Raw genomic sequence first — 14608 nt, forward strand, 5'->3', positions numbered from 1 at the left:
AAAAAAAAAAAAAAAAAAAAAAAAAAAAAAAACTGCAGAATTCCCTTCATTGTGACATGTTTTAAGAGAACATTCCCACAGAAAGCAGATTAATGTTCACGTTTGCAGGGAAGAATTGACCAGAAGAAGCATGAAGGAAACTTTGGAGATGCTGGCAATGTTGAGTGTTTTGATCTGGGTGCTGGTCATAGGTGTGTTTTACTTGGTGAAAATTTGTCAGACTGTGTTTAAATTTAGTATACTCATCTGCATGTATGTTACACTTCAAATTAATTATGCAACAATTATTAAGATTTAGTCTGTTTCCTTCAGGATGTATTTTTTAAATGCTTAAATTTGCATATCGTAACAAAAAATGCACTCTGCTTTATTTATTTAATATTCTTTTATGTGTATCATCCCGTGTTATTACATGGCCCTGACAATCATTTTTGTTAACAGCTCCATAATATTCTACTATGTAGAGAGACCACAGTTTTCCTTTTGGAACTTTTTTCTTTTTGTGTTTTTAACATATACTAATTGTAAATATTTATGAGGTACATAGTGATGTTTTGAGACATATAATGAATAGTGATCAGATCAAGGTAATTAGCATATTCATCATCTTGAGTATTTGCCATTTCTTCGTGTTGAGAACATTCAGTATCCTCTGTCTAGCTATTTGAAACTATGTATTTTGCTTAACTATAGTCATCCTACAGGGCTACAGAACACTAGAACTTATTCCTTCTATCTAGCTCTAATCTTGTATGCTTCAACAAATCTTTCCCTTTCTCTCCCTCCCCTTCCTAACCTCTAGTATCTGCTGTCCTGCTTTTTACTTGTATGAGATCAACTTATTTTAGTTTCTACATATAAGTGAGAACACAAAGTATTTAACTTTCTGTTTACCGCTTATTTTCCTTACTGTAATGTCCTCTAGTTCCATTTATGTTGCCACAAATGACTGGATTTCATCCTTTTATGGCTGAATAGTACTCCATGTTGTATATATACCACATTTTCTTTATTCATCTGGTTTTGGACACCTAGTTTGATTCCCTATCGTGGCTATTGTGAATAGTGCTGCAATGAACATGATGCAGATGTCTCCTCAATATACTGATTTATCTTCCTTTGGATAAGTATCCAGTAGTAAGATTGCTGGATCATATAATAGTTCTATTTGTAGTTTTTTTGAGGAGCCTCTATACTGTTCCCAATAGTGGCTTAACTAGTTTGCATTCCCACCAACAATGTATAAGAGTTCCCTTTTCTCCACATCCTCACCAGCATTTGTTATTTTTTTTTTATAGTAGCCATCCTAACAAGGGTGAGATGATACCTCATGGTAGTTTTAATTGGCATGTCCCTGATGATTAGTGATATTGAGCATTTTTAAATATATTTGTTGGCCATTTGTGTATCTCCTTTTGAGAAATGTCTGTTCAGATCATTTGCCCATTTTTTAGTTGGATTTTTGTTTGCTATTGAATTGAGTTCCTAGTATAGTCTGAATATTAATTCCCTGAGGGATTAATAGTTTGCAGATACTTTCCTTCCATTATGTAGGTTGCCTTTATACTCTGTTTGTTGTTTCCTTTTCTGTACATAATTTTTTAGTTTTATATAATCCTACTTGTTTATTTTTATTTTCATTGCCTATACTTTTAAGGTCTTATTCATAAAATATTTTCCTAGATCAGTGTCATATGTTTGGTTTCAGACCATTTCCCTTATGTTTTCCTCTAGTAGTTTTATAGTTTCAAGTCTTACATTTATGTCTCTTATCCATTTTGAGTTGATTTTTGTATAGGGTGAGAGGTGGGGGTCTAGTTTCATTCTTCTGAATATGGATGATCGATTTTCCTAACACCACTTACTGAAGACACTGTCCTTTCCCCAGTGAGTGTTCTTGGTGACTTTGTCAAAAACCAGTTGACTGTAGATATGTGCATTAATTTTGGGGTTTTTAAAAATATTATTTCATTGGTTTATGTGTCTGTTTTATGCCAGTACCATGCTGTTTTGTTACTACAGCTTTGTAGTATATTTTAAAGTCTGTTAGTGTGAGGCCTCTAGCTTTGTTCTTTTTGCTCAGGACTGTTTTGGCTATTTGTGGTCTTTTGAGTTTTCATAAAAATGTTAGGACTTCTTTCTATTTCTATAATGAATGCCATTGGTATTTTGATAGCAATTACTTTGGAGAGTCTGATTATTTTACCAATAATAATTCTTCCAATCCATGAGCATGGGATATCTTTCTACTTGTATCCTTTTCAATTTCTGTCAACAGTATTTTTGGTTTTTCCTGTAGAGGTCTTTTACCTCCTTGGTGAAATTGATTTCTAGTATTTTATTACTTTTGGTAGCTATTATAAATGAGATTCCCTTATCGATTTCTTGTTTAGGTAGTTTATTGTTCATGTATAGAAACATTACTGATTTTTGTATTTTTTTAGGTAGTTTATTGTTCATGTATAGAAAGATCACTGATTTTTGTATGTTGGTTTTGTATTCTGCAACTTTACTGAATTTGCTTAACAGTTCTAGGAGGGTTTTTTTGGTAAAGTTTTTGGGTTTTTCCCACACATAAGGTCATGTCATGTGCAGACAGAGACACTTTGACTTTCTCCTTTCCAATTTGGATGCCCTTTAATTTTTCTCTTGCTCAATTGCACTGGCTAGGATTTCCAGTACTGTGTTGAATAAGAGAGACTACAGCTTTCTTTGCCATGCCTGTGTGGTTAGACAGATACATCACTCATGATTTTCACTTTTATAAAGAACACTGGAACCAACATCTTTGAATATAAAGCTTCATTTATATATAAAGTTATTCCCTGAGAAAAGATTCTTAGATGTCTAGACAGATAAGACTGAATTTCTTTAAAGTGAAGATACATATTTACAAATTACTCCCAGCAGTATTAGCCTCATCAAACCTTTGCCCTCTGCTATATTCAACAATCATGCACAGAATTGGTAAGTTTTCTAATATATTACTTTCAAAATCTTTTGTTGTTGTTGTTGTATTACCAGGAAGCAGAAGATCATTCTAACCATCTATAGTCTGCTGGCACCTCTCCCAGCCTGCACAATTTCTCAATGATAGTCATTGTGACACTGCACAATCATTTGCATGTCTTCTTCAGTGTTCTGGGTTTCATGCTTTATTTAACCATCTCAAGCTCTTTAAACCAAAACACAGAGTATGGTGCTATTGGAATGGAAGCCAACAGGAGCTTAAAAGCTTTGTCCAAACATGAAAACAGAAATGAGTTTGCTCACTTTAATTGTCCTATGCAAGATTTAACATGTAACTTAAGCTTTTTGTACATCCCATTTAGAACAGTATCCTTTACTGTTACTTTTTTTCTCTACCATTTTCTTTTCCTTCATCTTCTGGGTATATTCTTTTAAAAAACTTTGTTATTGAAACATAACATGCCTCAAATTTGGTGAGAAGATTTTATATGAATGATTCATATATTTGAACCATGATTTGTCATGTTTTTTTAACATTTCTGAATTATCTACTTTATAAAAGGAAATAATTGTTTGTTTTAAAGAGAGACACTTTTAGTATTTACGAATAAGAAAACACTTGTTCCAAAGAACAAGTCATGTCAACCCAACCTTTCTTTAAGACAGTCTTTGCACTGATTGGAGAAATGCAATAGCCAGAGTATCTGTGTCTAAAAGGAATTTGAACCTATTCTCAAGCTCAATGCATAAGCAGTTTATGATATTAGTTCAGATTCTGATTAACAGATGAATGTCAACCTGGAAGAAGGAATCTAGTACATGTTATAAGGTTCTACCATTGGCATTATCCAGATTGTTACTTATATTAATGATCTGGATGAAATTAAAGAAAAAATTGATTTCTAAAATTTTTCAGCTTGTGGAGACTGTAATGATGGGTTGTAGTACTTGGATCAGTTGAAAAAGATGGAAATGGTAGTGGTAAATATGACTCTGTACTTGGGTTTCAAAAATAGAGCCACACTCGTACATGTAGAGGCAGACTTATAACTAATACTTTTATTTTTGCTTAGGGGAGATGGATAAACACTAAGATGTTGCCTGTGTTATTAGAAGCCCAATATAAGTAAGGATAATAGTGACAGTCTAGATAATCATATATCACTAAGAACATGTATAGACTGCTGTTTTGTGTTCTAGTCACTGCACATTAAGAGGACAAAGTGGTGTTTGTCCTAGAATGAGCGGCTAGGATAGCTCGAAAGACTTGAACTCTTACAATATGAGGAACTGATGAAGAAGAATGTTTATGAACCTGAGAACCATATTTCATTATCCAGACCTCTTTTTTACACAAGCAAAAGCAGACTTTCTGTGCATTCTGAGGAAGAGAATGAAGACTATTGGAGATAACTGTGAGATTAATTATGGGGAGTCATACTTGGACGTAATAGAAGTGATCATTTCCAGCATTCAGAGGTGTACCTAGATGGAATAGAATCTGCTGTAGACATTGTCGTGTCTTCTCTACTTCTGGATACATGGGAGGATTCCATTTCCCCATCTCACTAAAATTAGGCATGGCCATTATTAGGTTATAGCCAATAAAACATGCATAGAAGTGAAAGTGTCACTTCTGATTCAAAGCATTTGATTGATAGTGCTTTACTCTTTAGCACTCTTTCTCCCGTTGGGTTAAAATGGACATAACAGCTATGATCTCTGAGTGGTTACAATGGTCAGAATGTCTCCCAATCACCCCCACTCCCACCCCTTAGACTCAGCCACACACCTACATTGGACAGGTAGTTTGAATGGGAAATAAACCTTTGCTGTTTTTAACCACTGAAGTTCATGGGCTTTATTATGGCCTCCTAACCTTTTCTATCCTGATTGCCACCACTGCCTTCAAGATGCAGTGGTTCTTTGTGAATGAGCTGCAGCAAGACAAGAATTGGATTATTGACAGATTTTTGGTTCAGCAACTCACATACTTGCATTCTTTGCATTTTACTTCTGTTGCTACACTGAATTCAGACTGTTGTTGGGGGTATAGTTTAGTCAACTGGAATTTTCAGCTGGCTCCAGGACCTCCTGGAAGATGAATCCCAGTAAAATGGGCAGAGATAATTCTCTTCCTAAGCACACTTCATTAACTCTACTGCGTGCCCAGCAACATCACACATTTATGGATCCTTTTTACTTTGGAAACAGCTAACAACAACTAGATAGTTCACCTGGCAAAGATTCTATTGCCATACACATTATTTATGAAGGCTGCGAGGCCCACACAAGAGCTCGGGGAAAAGTAACTTTTGAACATGAACTTTGCAGTTTGAGTTTGGCATGTTTCATATAGACTGAACTATTGCCAAGTATCTCTTCATTCTATGCATCTAGATGCATTATTGCTAGTAACAAAGTTTCCCAAGGATGCCCTGCTTCCATCTGCTCACTCGTGCAACTGAACAAAGCACACTGCATTCTCCAAGTACCCACTAAGTGTTATTGTTGAAGATGATAAGTGCTGGGAATTATCTGATATGTTTATAAAGAGGTTTTGTCTGGGAAAGAGGTTTATGAGATGGTAGGAGCCAGGAAGTGAACTGAATAACATATGTACCTACCCTGAGAAAAAAATTTAAAAATGGAATTAAAAGGTGATTTGATGGGGGAAAAATGGAAAGGGCAAATTTAAAATTATAATTAAAAATACATATGCATGCATATATATGCAAATATATATGTATATTTGTCTTTATATAATAATTTTACATAATTCACAGCTAATTAATTGCCACCTCATTTTTGTTGTTCACAGGAGACCAAAATCAACTGTGTTCGTCTGGCTACAAAAGGTATGTTGGCATCTGCTTGTCTGTCTTCACCTGTTCTTCAACCATTTAAGTGTTTCTTTCTAGCCACACAGAGAAAGGTTAGGCAACAATAGCTCAAAACCAGAAAGAATTGTTATTTTCACTGGAGTCATTTGCATCTAGAACATACCTTCTAGGGTGTATATTAGTAGCGCAGTGCGTAAAACAGAGTAAAAGTTTAAAACATATTTACTGAATGGATGGATGGGTGGATGAATCTATAAAAGGATGAACTGGTACATTGATCAATAGAATGATGGATATAAATTTACTCAAATATTCTTTTCATATATGTTTTTCTTATATTTAGGTCTATGTTTATGTGGGTATTTTTAAAGCATGTCTATTAGACCCATCTACTGAGTTTTGTACTTCGTTCAATTGGTACACGGCTTTCAAAAATGAGGTGATTAGTACTGGGGCCTTTAGTAATAAGAAGACAAATGCTGCATTATTATGTAGTTGGCATTTTCAACACTTATCCCCAAAACTAAGGCAGCATTGTTCAGGCTCATCACTTTTGTTTTCCTAATTATAATTGAATTGCCTGGCTCTTTCAATTGGTACATGTTTCTGTTTATTACTCTTTTTAAAAAACAAAATCAATGAATCGTTCGCTATCATTTAACCTATTACAGGGTTGAATGGTTAGAAATCAGATTTATCTTTTTGTTACAGAGTTGATATTTTTAACAGCAAACCTCCCCATACACACACACAAAAAAATTGGGCAATTCTACTCTGTTCCCTGAATTTACTGACAGCATACATAGTTTCATAGACTGCTTCCAAGGAGATAAAAGTTGTAAACATAAGTAGGCATATACTCATAGATGTAAAGTACAGACAAAAGTGATGACCCAAGTATGCATGTGTATGTGTGTAAATATATAGACACATGCACAACACACAAAACCACACAGAAGAACATACACACACACACATGTGGGCAGAGTGGGGAGAAAAAGAGAGAAAAAAATCTACAGCTACTTGACAAAATGTGCACCAAGACCCATCACACATGACTTTTATAACTGAAGAAAATCAACCCAATATTTAGGCACAAGAGAGAAGATGCAGGAGGAAGAAGAAAATAGAAGCACTAGGGCTCCCGGTGATAAGAAGTCACCCTGATTTCACATAAGTCACAGAGGGTGGCATATCCCTAACTTGTTCCTTCTCAGGGACTCAGGCTCCTGGATGGAAAGAGATAAAATACTCTCTGCGAGGCAAGGAGAATTGATGGCCTGCAAACAAAAGTGACACAAATCACAGGTCTTGGCAGACTTTTCCACTGAAGAAAACAGATAATGTAGAAGGAAGAACACCATCAATTGGGTAGCACCAGGGCTCTAAACAGCAATCGGGACAGCTGAGTGTCTGCAGCCTGCTCTAAAGCAGCTGTAGAGGGAAGGAAATTCACAGAGAAACCTCCTTCACTGTGGTATGCTCTATGGCTCCTCAGTGGCTTTTGACTTATACACCAAGAGAAATGGATGCAATGAATCTGCACTCCATGGGGTAGGTGGGATTCTAAGGACACCCTCTGGGATGTAAGCTCTGTGAAAGGGTAGCTGCCTGGGTCATAATTTCTGAACTGAGAATTGAAAACATGAGGCCTGACAAGCAGTAGGAACATATGGGGACAGTGGGAGAATCTCTAAAACTATACTCTCCTGAAAACTTCAGGACTGCAGTCCTCAGAGGCATAGAAGCCCACCCTGCTGGGCTTCTCTAGAGTTGCATTGCTGATGTGCAGGAGAATTGCAGTGACATTTAAAGAACCAGACAGAAGAGTTCTCTTCCTCTCCTTAGCATAAGGGCTTCCCCTCTTGTCTGAGCTTTAGGTTACCATCTTTTACCATCTTTCCTTAAGTGAATGGAGTGTGTATGCAGGTAAAGTGAGCATGTGTGAAGGAACAGGAATGCATGAATGAGTGTGAATGCCCGGCTGTCCAAGCCCAGGCAGGCTTCTGAGAGGTCAGCGTATTGGGGAATCTGAGCATCCACATCCTGGTTTTCTAATTCGGTGAGATCTAACACTTGAGCCCACAGAAATGGGGCTCCAGTGGCACTTGGGAATGGGGCAGAGAACCAGATAGTACAGAATGCCAGTTGGACACTGTTCCGTTATCCCCTCTCACCACATCAGGTTAGAAGGATGCTTGGGAGCGTAGGACAAAGGGAAGCAGACCTGTGTTTGATAAGTGTCTACTTGGTGCCTGGTACTATGCTTAGAGTATCTAGGGTTGATTAAAGGCAAACCCTATCTATTATAGATCTGTCCACTGCCTGTGAGGAGTTTGTATCAAGAACCTAAAGCTGGGAATCAATATTCTGTTTATCCCATCCCTTCCTAACCACCTGGATCAAATTTCCTCTATGCAGACTTGCTAAAAACAGTATTCTTTTTAACAGAGGAAGATACTGAGAATCCCACAGACTTTGGAAGGATACAGAGTTCCAGAGATGGGTCATCAGTCTCCTCCAAGGCTCTTCCCTTTCTCTGTCATCATGGCATCTGCTTCATGGGTCTGATGGAAAGCATCCAGACCCTGAAGTTCATATGTCAGACTCGAGGCCAATACTCTGGTGATGAAGCAACTTGCTGCTGTCTGGTCCCTGACCCCGGAGAGTCCAGCCAGTGTCTATGACCAGATGGTTGCCAGTTGTAACAGCCCTAAGCACTCATTCAGGATCATTCTAACTTGACCCCAAGCCTAGTGCCCCTTACACAAGAATATTAGACACACACCTGACTCCAGCATGTGTCTCCAACCCTTTTCTTTCTGTAATGTTGCTACTAGTAACTCGATCTAATTTAGTACTGCCCAGCTTGGAGGGTTGCAAAGTAATGGACCTGTATTAGTTTCCTGTGGCTGCTGTAACAAAGTCCTGCAAATTGGTTGGCTTACATAACACAAATTTATTTTCTCACAGTTCTGGAGGTCCAAAGTCTGAAATCAAGGTGTCTGCATACTTTGTTCCTTCTGAGTGTTGTGAGGAAGAATCTGTTCTATGTGTGTCTCTTAGCTTCTGGTGGTTTGCTGGCAAATCTTTGGCATTTCTTGGCTTTTGGAAGCACCACTCTGATCACTGCCTTACCATCATGTGACATTTTCCTTGTGTGCTTGACTGTGTTCAAAATTCCCCTTTTTATGAGGATACTACCACCTAATCCAATAAGGACATTTGATTAGGGTAGCAAAAAGTAAGGAAATTGCCTTGAATATAAGAGCTAAAAGACATTTTGAGCACTTTGCTTGATGCACTCTAGACCTGGGAATCGATCTGATCAGAGCCATAGAGAGAAAACTGCAGCCAGTGGGTAAACAGGCATTAAGTAATGGTTTGGATTTAAAACTATTACTCAGACTCTGAAAGGAAGACAATAGAAAGCCACAGAGCAAAAAAGAGCAATTTAAAAGTCAGGTTTTGTTCTTATCATTAAAATAGGAAATGTTAGAAAGGGCGAGTGAGCAGGGGAATCATTTAGAACCATTAATAGTGTATAGCCTACCTTTGGAAGATGAGGGAAGGGCTCAACATAGGCAGCAGGTTGAAGATGTCAGCCACAGGTGCTCAAGGTGATCCTTGAGAAAATGGAGCATGGGGAAGCTTGGGGTAGGGACTTAGACTTCAGAGGTGCTAATGCTCAGGTAGAGAGAAAATAACCCTTCCCATGGGAGGTACATTATCCCATCTGGTAGAAGATGCCCCAGACTGCAGCTGCTAAAGGAGGTACCGAAGTATCTCAATTCATGTCCTCTGGCTGAGACAGAGCAGGCCAAGGGAAAATTGTTTCTGACCTAATTGTTCAATTCTAGAACTATATTGGTCAATCCCCCTTTGAGAAACTGATGCCCAGTTCCATCCAAGTTCTCTTACCCATTGATGTCCTGTCTTCCTAATTCTCCCCGTGACTCCCTTCCTGCACTCATCTGTTCATTTTGCTACTTTTTCTTACCCACAGGCCTTACCCCACCAGTCTTGTCTGCATGATCTGACCCCTTCCTCCCTCCAGCCTCCTCTAAGCTTCTATCATTTTATTCTTTTATTACACTCTGGCACGCTGGTCTTCTTTCAGTTCTTCAGGCACATCAAACTCCTCCCAAGCTTGGGACCTTTGCTCATCTTGCTCTCTCTCTGAAATGCTTTGGCTTCCATATGTGTCTCCTTAACAGATAAATATCTTAACAGATAAGTATCTTTAAGATGGCATCTTAAACCTTATATCCTCAGAAGACCATCCTGACCTCTATTTTAATGTATATCCCCAATTTTCCACTCTCACTAAACCCTGTACTTTTCCTTCATAGCACTCATCACAACTTACAAATACATATATATGTATGTGTGTGTGTATGTATATATATAGTCTGCTTACATGTTTAATGTCTATCTCCCTGCTAGACTCTAAGTGACGTAAGTGCAAAGACTGTGCTTATTTTGAGCACTGTTGTATTATTCCCAGATCTTAGCATATACTGGTACTCAATGAAATGCATTGGATGAACAAATGATGGGTGGGTGGGTGGGTGGATGGATGGATGTATGGATGTATGGATGGATAAATGGATGGATGAGTGGATGACTAACAGGTCATTATTATTCCATGGCTTCATTTTTTTCAAATGCAAGTTACATGTCAGGACTGTTCTCTTAAAGGGTAGGAGTAAAACTGACAGAGGTAAAAGGTCCACTATGGGATCTGCAATCCGCACTAACAAGAAGGCGAGCCAGTCTCTGTTTCTGTTCCTGCTGTGATAGGGATCTCTCTACCCACCATGGAGCTGCTTCACACTTTGGACACGTCAGTTTGAGAGGGCTTCTGTGTTATGAGTCCAAACTGGCTCCCTATTATTTTCCTGCCCATCAGTTCTTGAAGTCAAATGGATTCTGTCTACCATTTCTCCTTCCAGAAAATGAAATTTGCTTCCTCTGACCTGTTCCTCCTGCCTTGCTTAGGGTCAGGAAGGTGCATGCTTGCTTCTTTCCATTGGGTGGAACCACTCTGGCTGCCAGCAGGCAGCAGCACTCCTGTCTTGTCTCTGGCGCCAGCCGTCAAGGGAACACAGCTGGCTCTGCAGACTCCCGCTGGGTGTGCCCGAGTGGCAGTTAGAAAAATCAGCTTTGATTTGATTTGCAAACTGAGCCGAGTCATTGAGACAAAATAAACCCGGAAACCCATAAAGCCATTTGCAGAGTTGCTTTGCAGAAGACAGCCACAGTTTTAATCTAGTAAACACTCTCTAACGATCCCATTAAAACAACTCCCTTGGAGTGGGTGCTGAAAGCTGAACTCCAGAATAATGAAGCATGGGATGAGGGGCCAGTGTCACCAGTAGTTTTGTTCTGCTTGGTGGCAGCTATGAACTAACGCCATTGTTCCAACACTGACAGGCAAGAGGTTTGGGCGCTGGTCTTTTGTAAATATGCCTTCTTTTCATAAGAGCTAAGCCTGAGGTAAACCATTTCACCAGCATTTTCCTCTCCTCTCTCCATAATGGATTCTCACTCCTGCAGGGACCAGCAGGGACACTACATAGCCATTTTTCAGCGAGATGCTCTCATTTTACAGATGCTAAGACTGGGGCCCAGAGGAGCAGTGATGTGTCCATGCCTTGTTTATCCACAGAATCAGAGCCACAGGTGGTGTGAGAATCCTCTGCTATCAGTAGGCAATGCCCACTCCCATTGATACAAGCTTATGTGGAAGATTCTGTTTTATATAAAAAGCTTCCTTGAGAGGTTGCATGGAATAATTGGAAACTAGAAACACCTGGATTCAAATCCTGTCCCCCAAAATTTAGCTGTTAGACCCTGGACAAGTCAGTTAAAATCTACAAATCTGTCTCTTCACTTTTAAGCCTGAGATCAGTAGTCCTTTCTACCAAGTATTCAAGAACATAATATATAATTATATATGTAATATATTTTATATATATGTATATGTCCTTCTTTTTTTCTTCCTTACTTTCTGAGTCTCTAATGTGGGACTTGGAGACCCAGACCTACTAAGCACAGATCCTCTCTCTCGGTTCTCTAAGGAAAAAGCCAAAGCCCAGACTCTAGTCACTGCTTGTACAGTTCTACAAATCAGCCATTTGTCAAATGGATACCGGCCAGATCCAAAGTGAAGAAACTGAGAGGGGACAGGAGGATATTGGCCTCACTTTTCAGTACTTGACCTTTTCACTGATAGGTTGTTGTCTCTAGATGAGATCCTGCACAGCAGTAGTATTCTTTTATGGACATGTATAGGATTGTGGTCATCCCTTTTCTAGCCTTGACTGTGACACTGTCCTTTCTTCACCACCTGCCCAGCAATTTCGGGAGGGACCCAGGAGCACAGCATGTCCAAATCTAGCTAGAGCAACCAGGGTAGGGGCCATAATGGGAAATCACTTGTGAGAGGAAAGACTCCAGTGAGACAGTCTATTGGAAAACTCTTGATTGTTGTTCAGTCTTTATACATCTTGTCAAACTTTTGGAGGTGAAAGCTCAGACTGGGTGGCTGGAGGGTTTGGGCAGGGCAATGCTATTCTTCCCAAGCTGAGTCCCATGAGATACATTTTCCAGGATTGGGGCCCTCAGAGTTACATGAGTGTAACAAGTTCTTCTTGACTTGTGGCCCCCTTTGCTCTCACCCACTGTCTTCTAGGTCCTAAAATATCAGTGGAAAAATATGGATTTTCCTAAAGGTTTTGCAAGAAGATGGAGGAAGAGAACTATCTCATAAGTACACATAAAATAGCCTACAGATGACCTTTAAATATCCCAACCCTTTCTTTAATATTTCTCTTGCTACAACAGCTGGCACATCTGTCTCACCTTTTGCTTTCCCTCTTAGCTACTCTCTAGATGCGCTCAAACTTCCCCCGCCACACACACCCTTTCCATACCCCACTTCCATACCCCACTCAGAAAGACAACAGCTGGTGTGACAGAGTTCAGAAAAACAAGTGAGGAGTAACTCTTGCCATTCAAGCATGTACCTTGGGAGTTGCAATCCATCTTTCTCAATTAGAAATAAGAATTATCTACTCCAGATCTGAGACACCTGAGCTGACTTGATCGCAAGTCTGTTATTGCAAAGCAGTTGCATCTTCTAAAGGGAAAATGGGGACTTTTACAATTGGGAGTCAGGGAAGGAACACATTTGGGGTAGGCAGGAGACAGAGGTTATAAATAAAGAGAACAAAGCTCATTGGAGATTTTAAACCCCATTGATGGGATCTCAATGTAATGTTTGAAGGGGGATTAAAAGGGGATTGCAAAAATCAACCACATATTGTGTGCCAGTCACAGGGCTTTGTGTGCTGACACAAGGCTGCAGTGTGATAATAGAAGTAAAACCTGGCACTTAGGGCACACTAAATAAATAGTGATCATCATTATTACTTAATGATGGGCCAAATAGGCTCAAGGGGTTAAATAAAGAACTCAACTTTCCTCTGAATTAGAAATCAGATCTGATTCCATCGTACCACTTTGAATCTTATTAATACCATACACAGGTGAGATTCGTGGACCACTGAGGGATGCTCTGTGTCCTACCTATTTGTTAACTTCTTCCCATGCCTCTTTTCTAGTAATAATTGATAATAGAATATTTAGCATGTAATGGTCTTTGGCCTGTCTCCAGGAGTATTCAAGCTAAGTCCTGGAGCAGAAAGTGAGGTGGCCCAAGAAATCCTCGACTTTCTTCACTTCTACAACATATTGAAGCTAATAAACCAAGAAATTAGTTTGTCTTCAGGGTTGTCTGCTCCAGGGCCATCTGCAGCCCAGCAGCATCTCTCTGCACTCAACAATGATTGCTTTAGAAGGGACAAGAGTCAGAAGGGAAGTCTGAGGCATTCGGCATTCTGAGCTCCTTCTTTGCAGGCTGACACACACACGTGTGCGCGCGCGCACACACACACACACACACACACACACACACACACACACACACTGAACAGGGCCTGGAAACAGTAAAGAGAGAAGGGTAATGAATCCTCAAGTAAAACCTGATGTGGTCAGGGGACCAGGTGATACAGGAGAAAGCAAGAGACCTCTACCTCTTCTCCAACTGGATTAGTCAGGCTAGGCTAGGCTTTGCTGCCATGACAAGCTAATACCCAGCTCCCAGGAGCTTAATACCACAAAGGCATATTTGTTGCTATGCCATCTAGATTATATGTGGTCTCAAAGAACCCCTCAGCAGGGGAAGAGAAAGCATGGAAGTGGTAATTTGGATCTTAAATATGTCACTTGGAAATGACTCACGCCACTTCCACTTACATGGCCTTGATGAGAGTTATATGATAACAGCACAACTGTAAGTTGACTGGAACTCTTTCCTGTGCCCAAAGAGAGATGGACCAGACACTGGTAAACATGAGACATCTCTAGAACCATACATGTAAATAGGACCTTTTTCTGTTTCTACCTCCTTTTGTGTTTTGCTGACATCCATGATCCATCCCACTATATGCTGCCTACCAACTAGAAAAATCTCTCCCCATTCCTGCACTTATCCAGCTGTCCCTCTGTTCCTACCCCAGGTAGCTCAGCATTACTGCTCTGCACAGCATGGGTTGTAGACCCGGAGGGTGGAGTGGGGAGGCACCTCCTCTAGGCCTACCAACCCAACTAAGGCTTTAACTCTTTTCCATTTGATCCTCAAAATGACTTCATGAGATAATTATTACCTCCACTTTACAAATGGAGAAACTAAAATTTAGAAATGTATGTAATTTTCCAAATGACATAGC

The 14608-nt window shown here is 39.6% G+C and overlaps 1 protein-coding gene across 1 annotated transcript in view; it reads left to right on the forward strand.

Annotated features, from left to right (window-relative positions):
* The window catches only part of PTPRT (protein tyrosine phosphatase receptor type T), an 890462-nt gene that overhangs the window by 681145 nt on the left and 194709 nt on the right, over positions 1-14608 (forward strand). The window contains exon 13 of the mRNA XM_017878051.1: positions 5792-5828. Within this exon, the coding sequence (XP_017733540.1) occupies positions 5792-5828 (37 nt within the window). The remainder of the gene's footprint in view (positions 1-5791; positions 5829-14608) is intronic.

The sequence above is a fragment of the Rhinopithecus bieti genome, unplaced genomic scaffold (assembly GCF_001698545.2).
Source record: "Rhinopithecus bieti isolate Rb0 unplaced genomic scaffold, ASM169854v2 scaffold_10347, whole genome shotgun sequence".
NCBI lineage: Eukaryota > Metazoa > Chordata > Mammalia > Primates > Cercopithecidae > Rhinopithecus > Rhinopithecus bieti.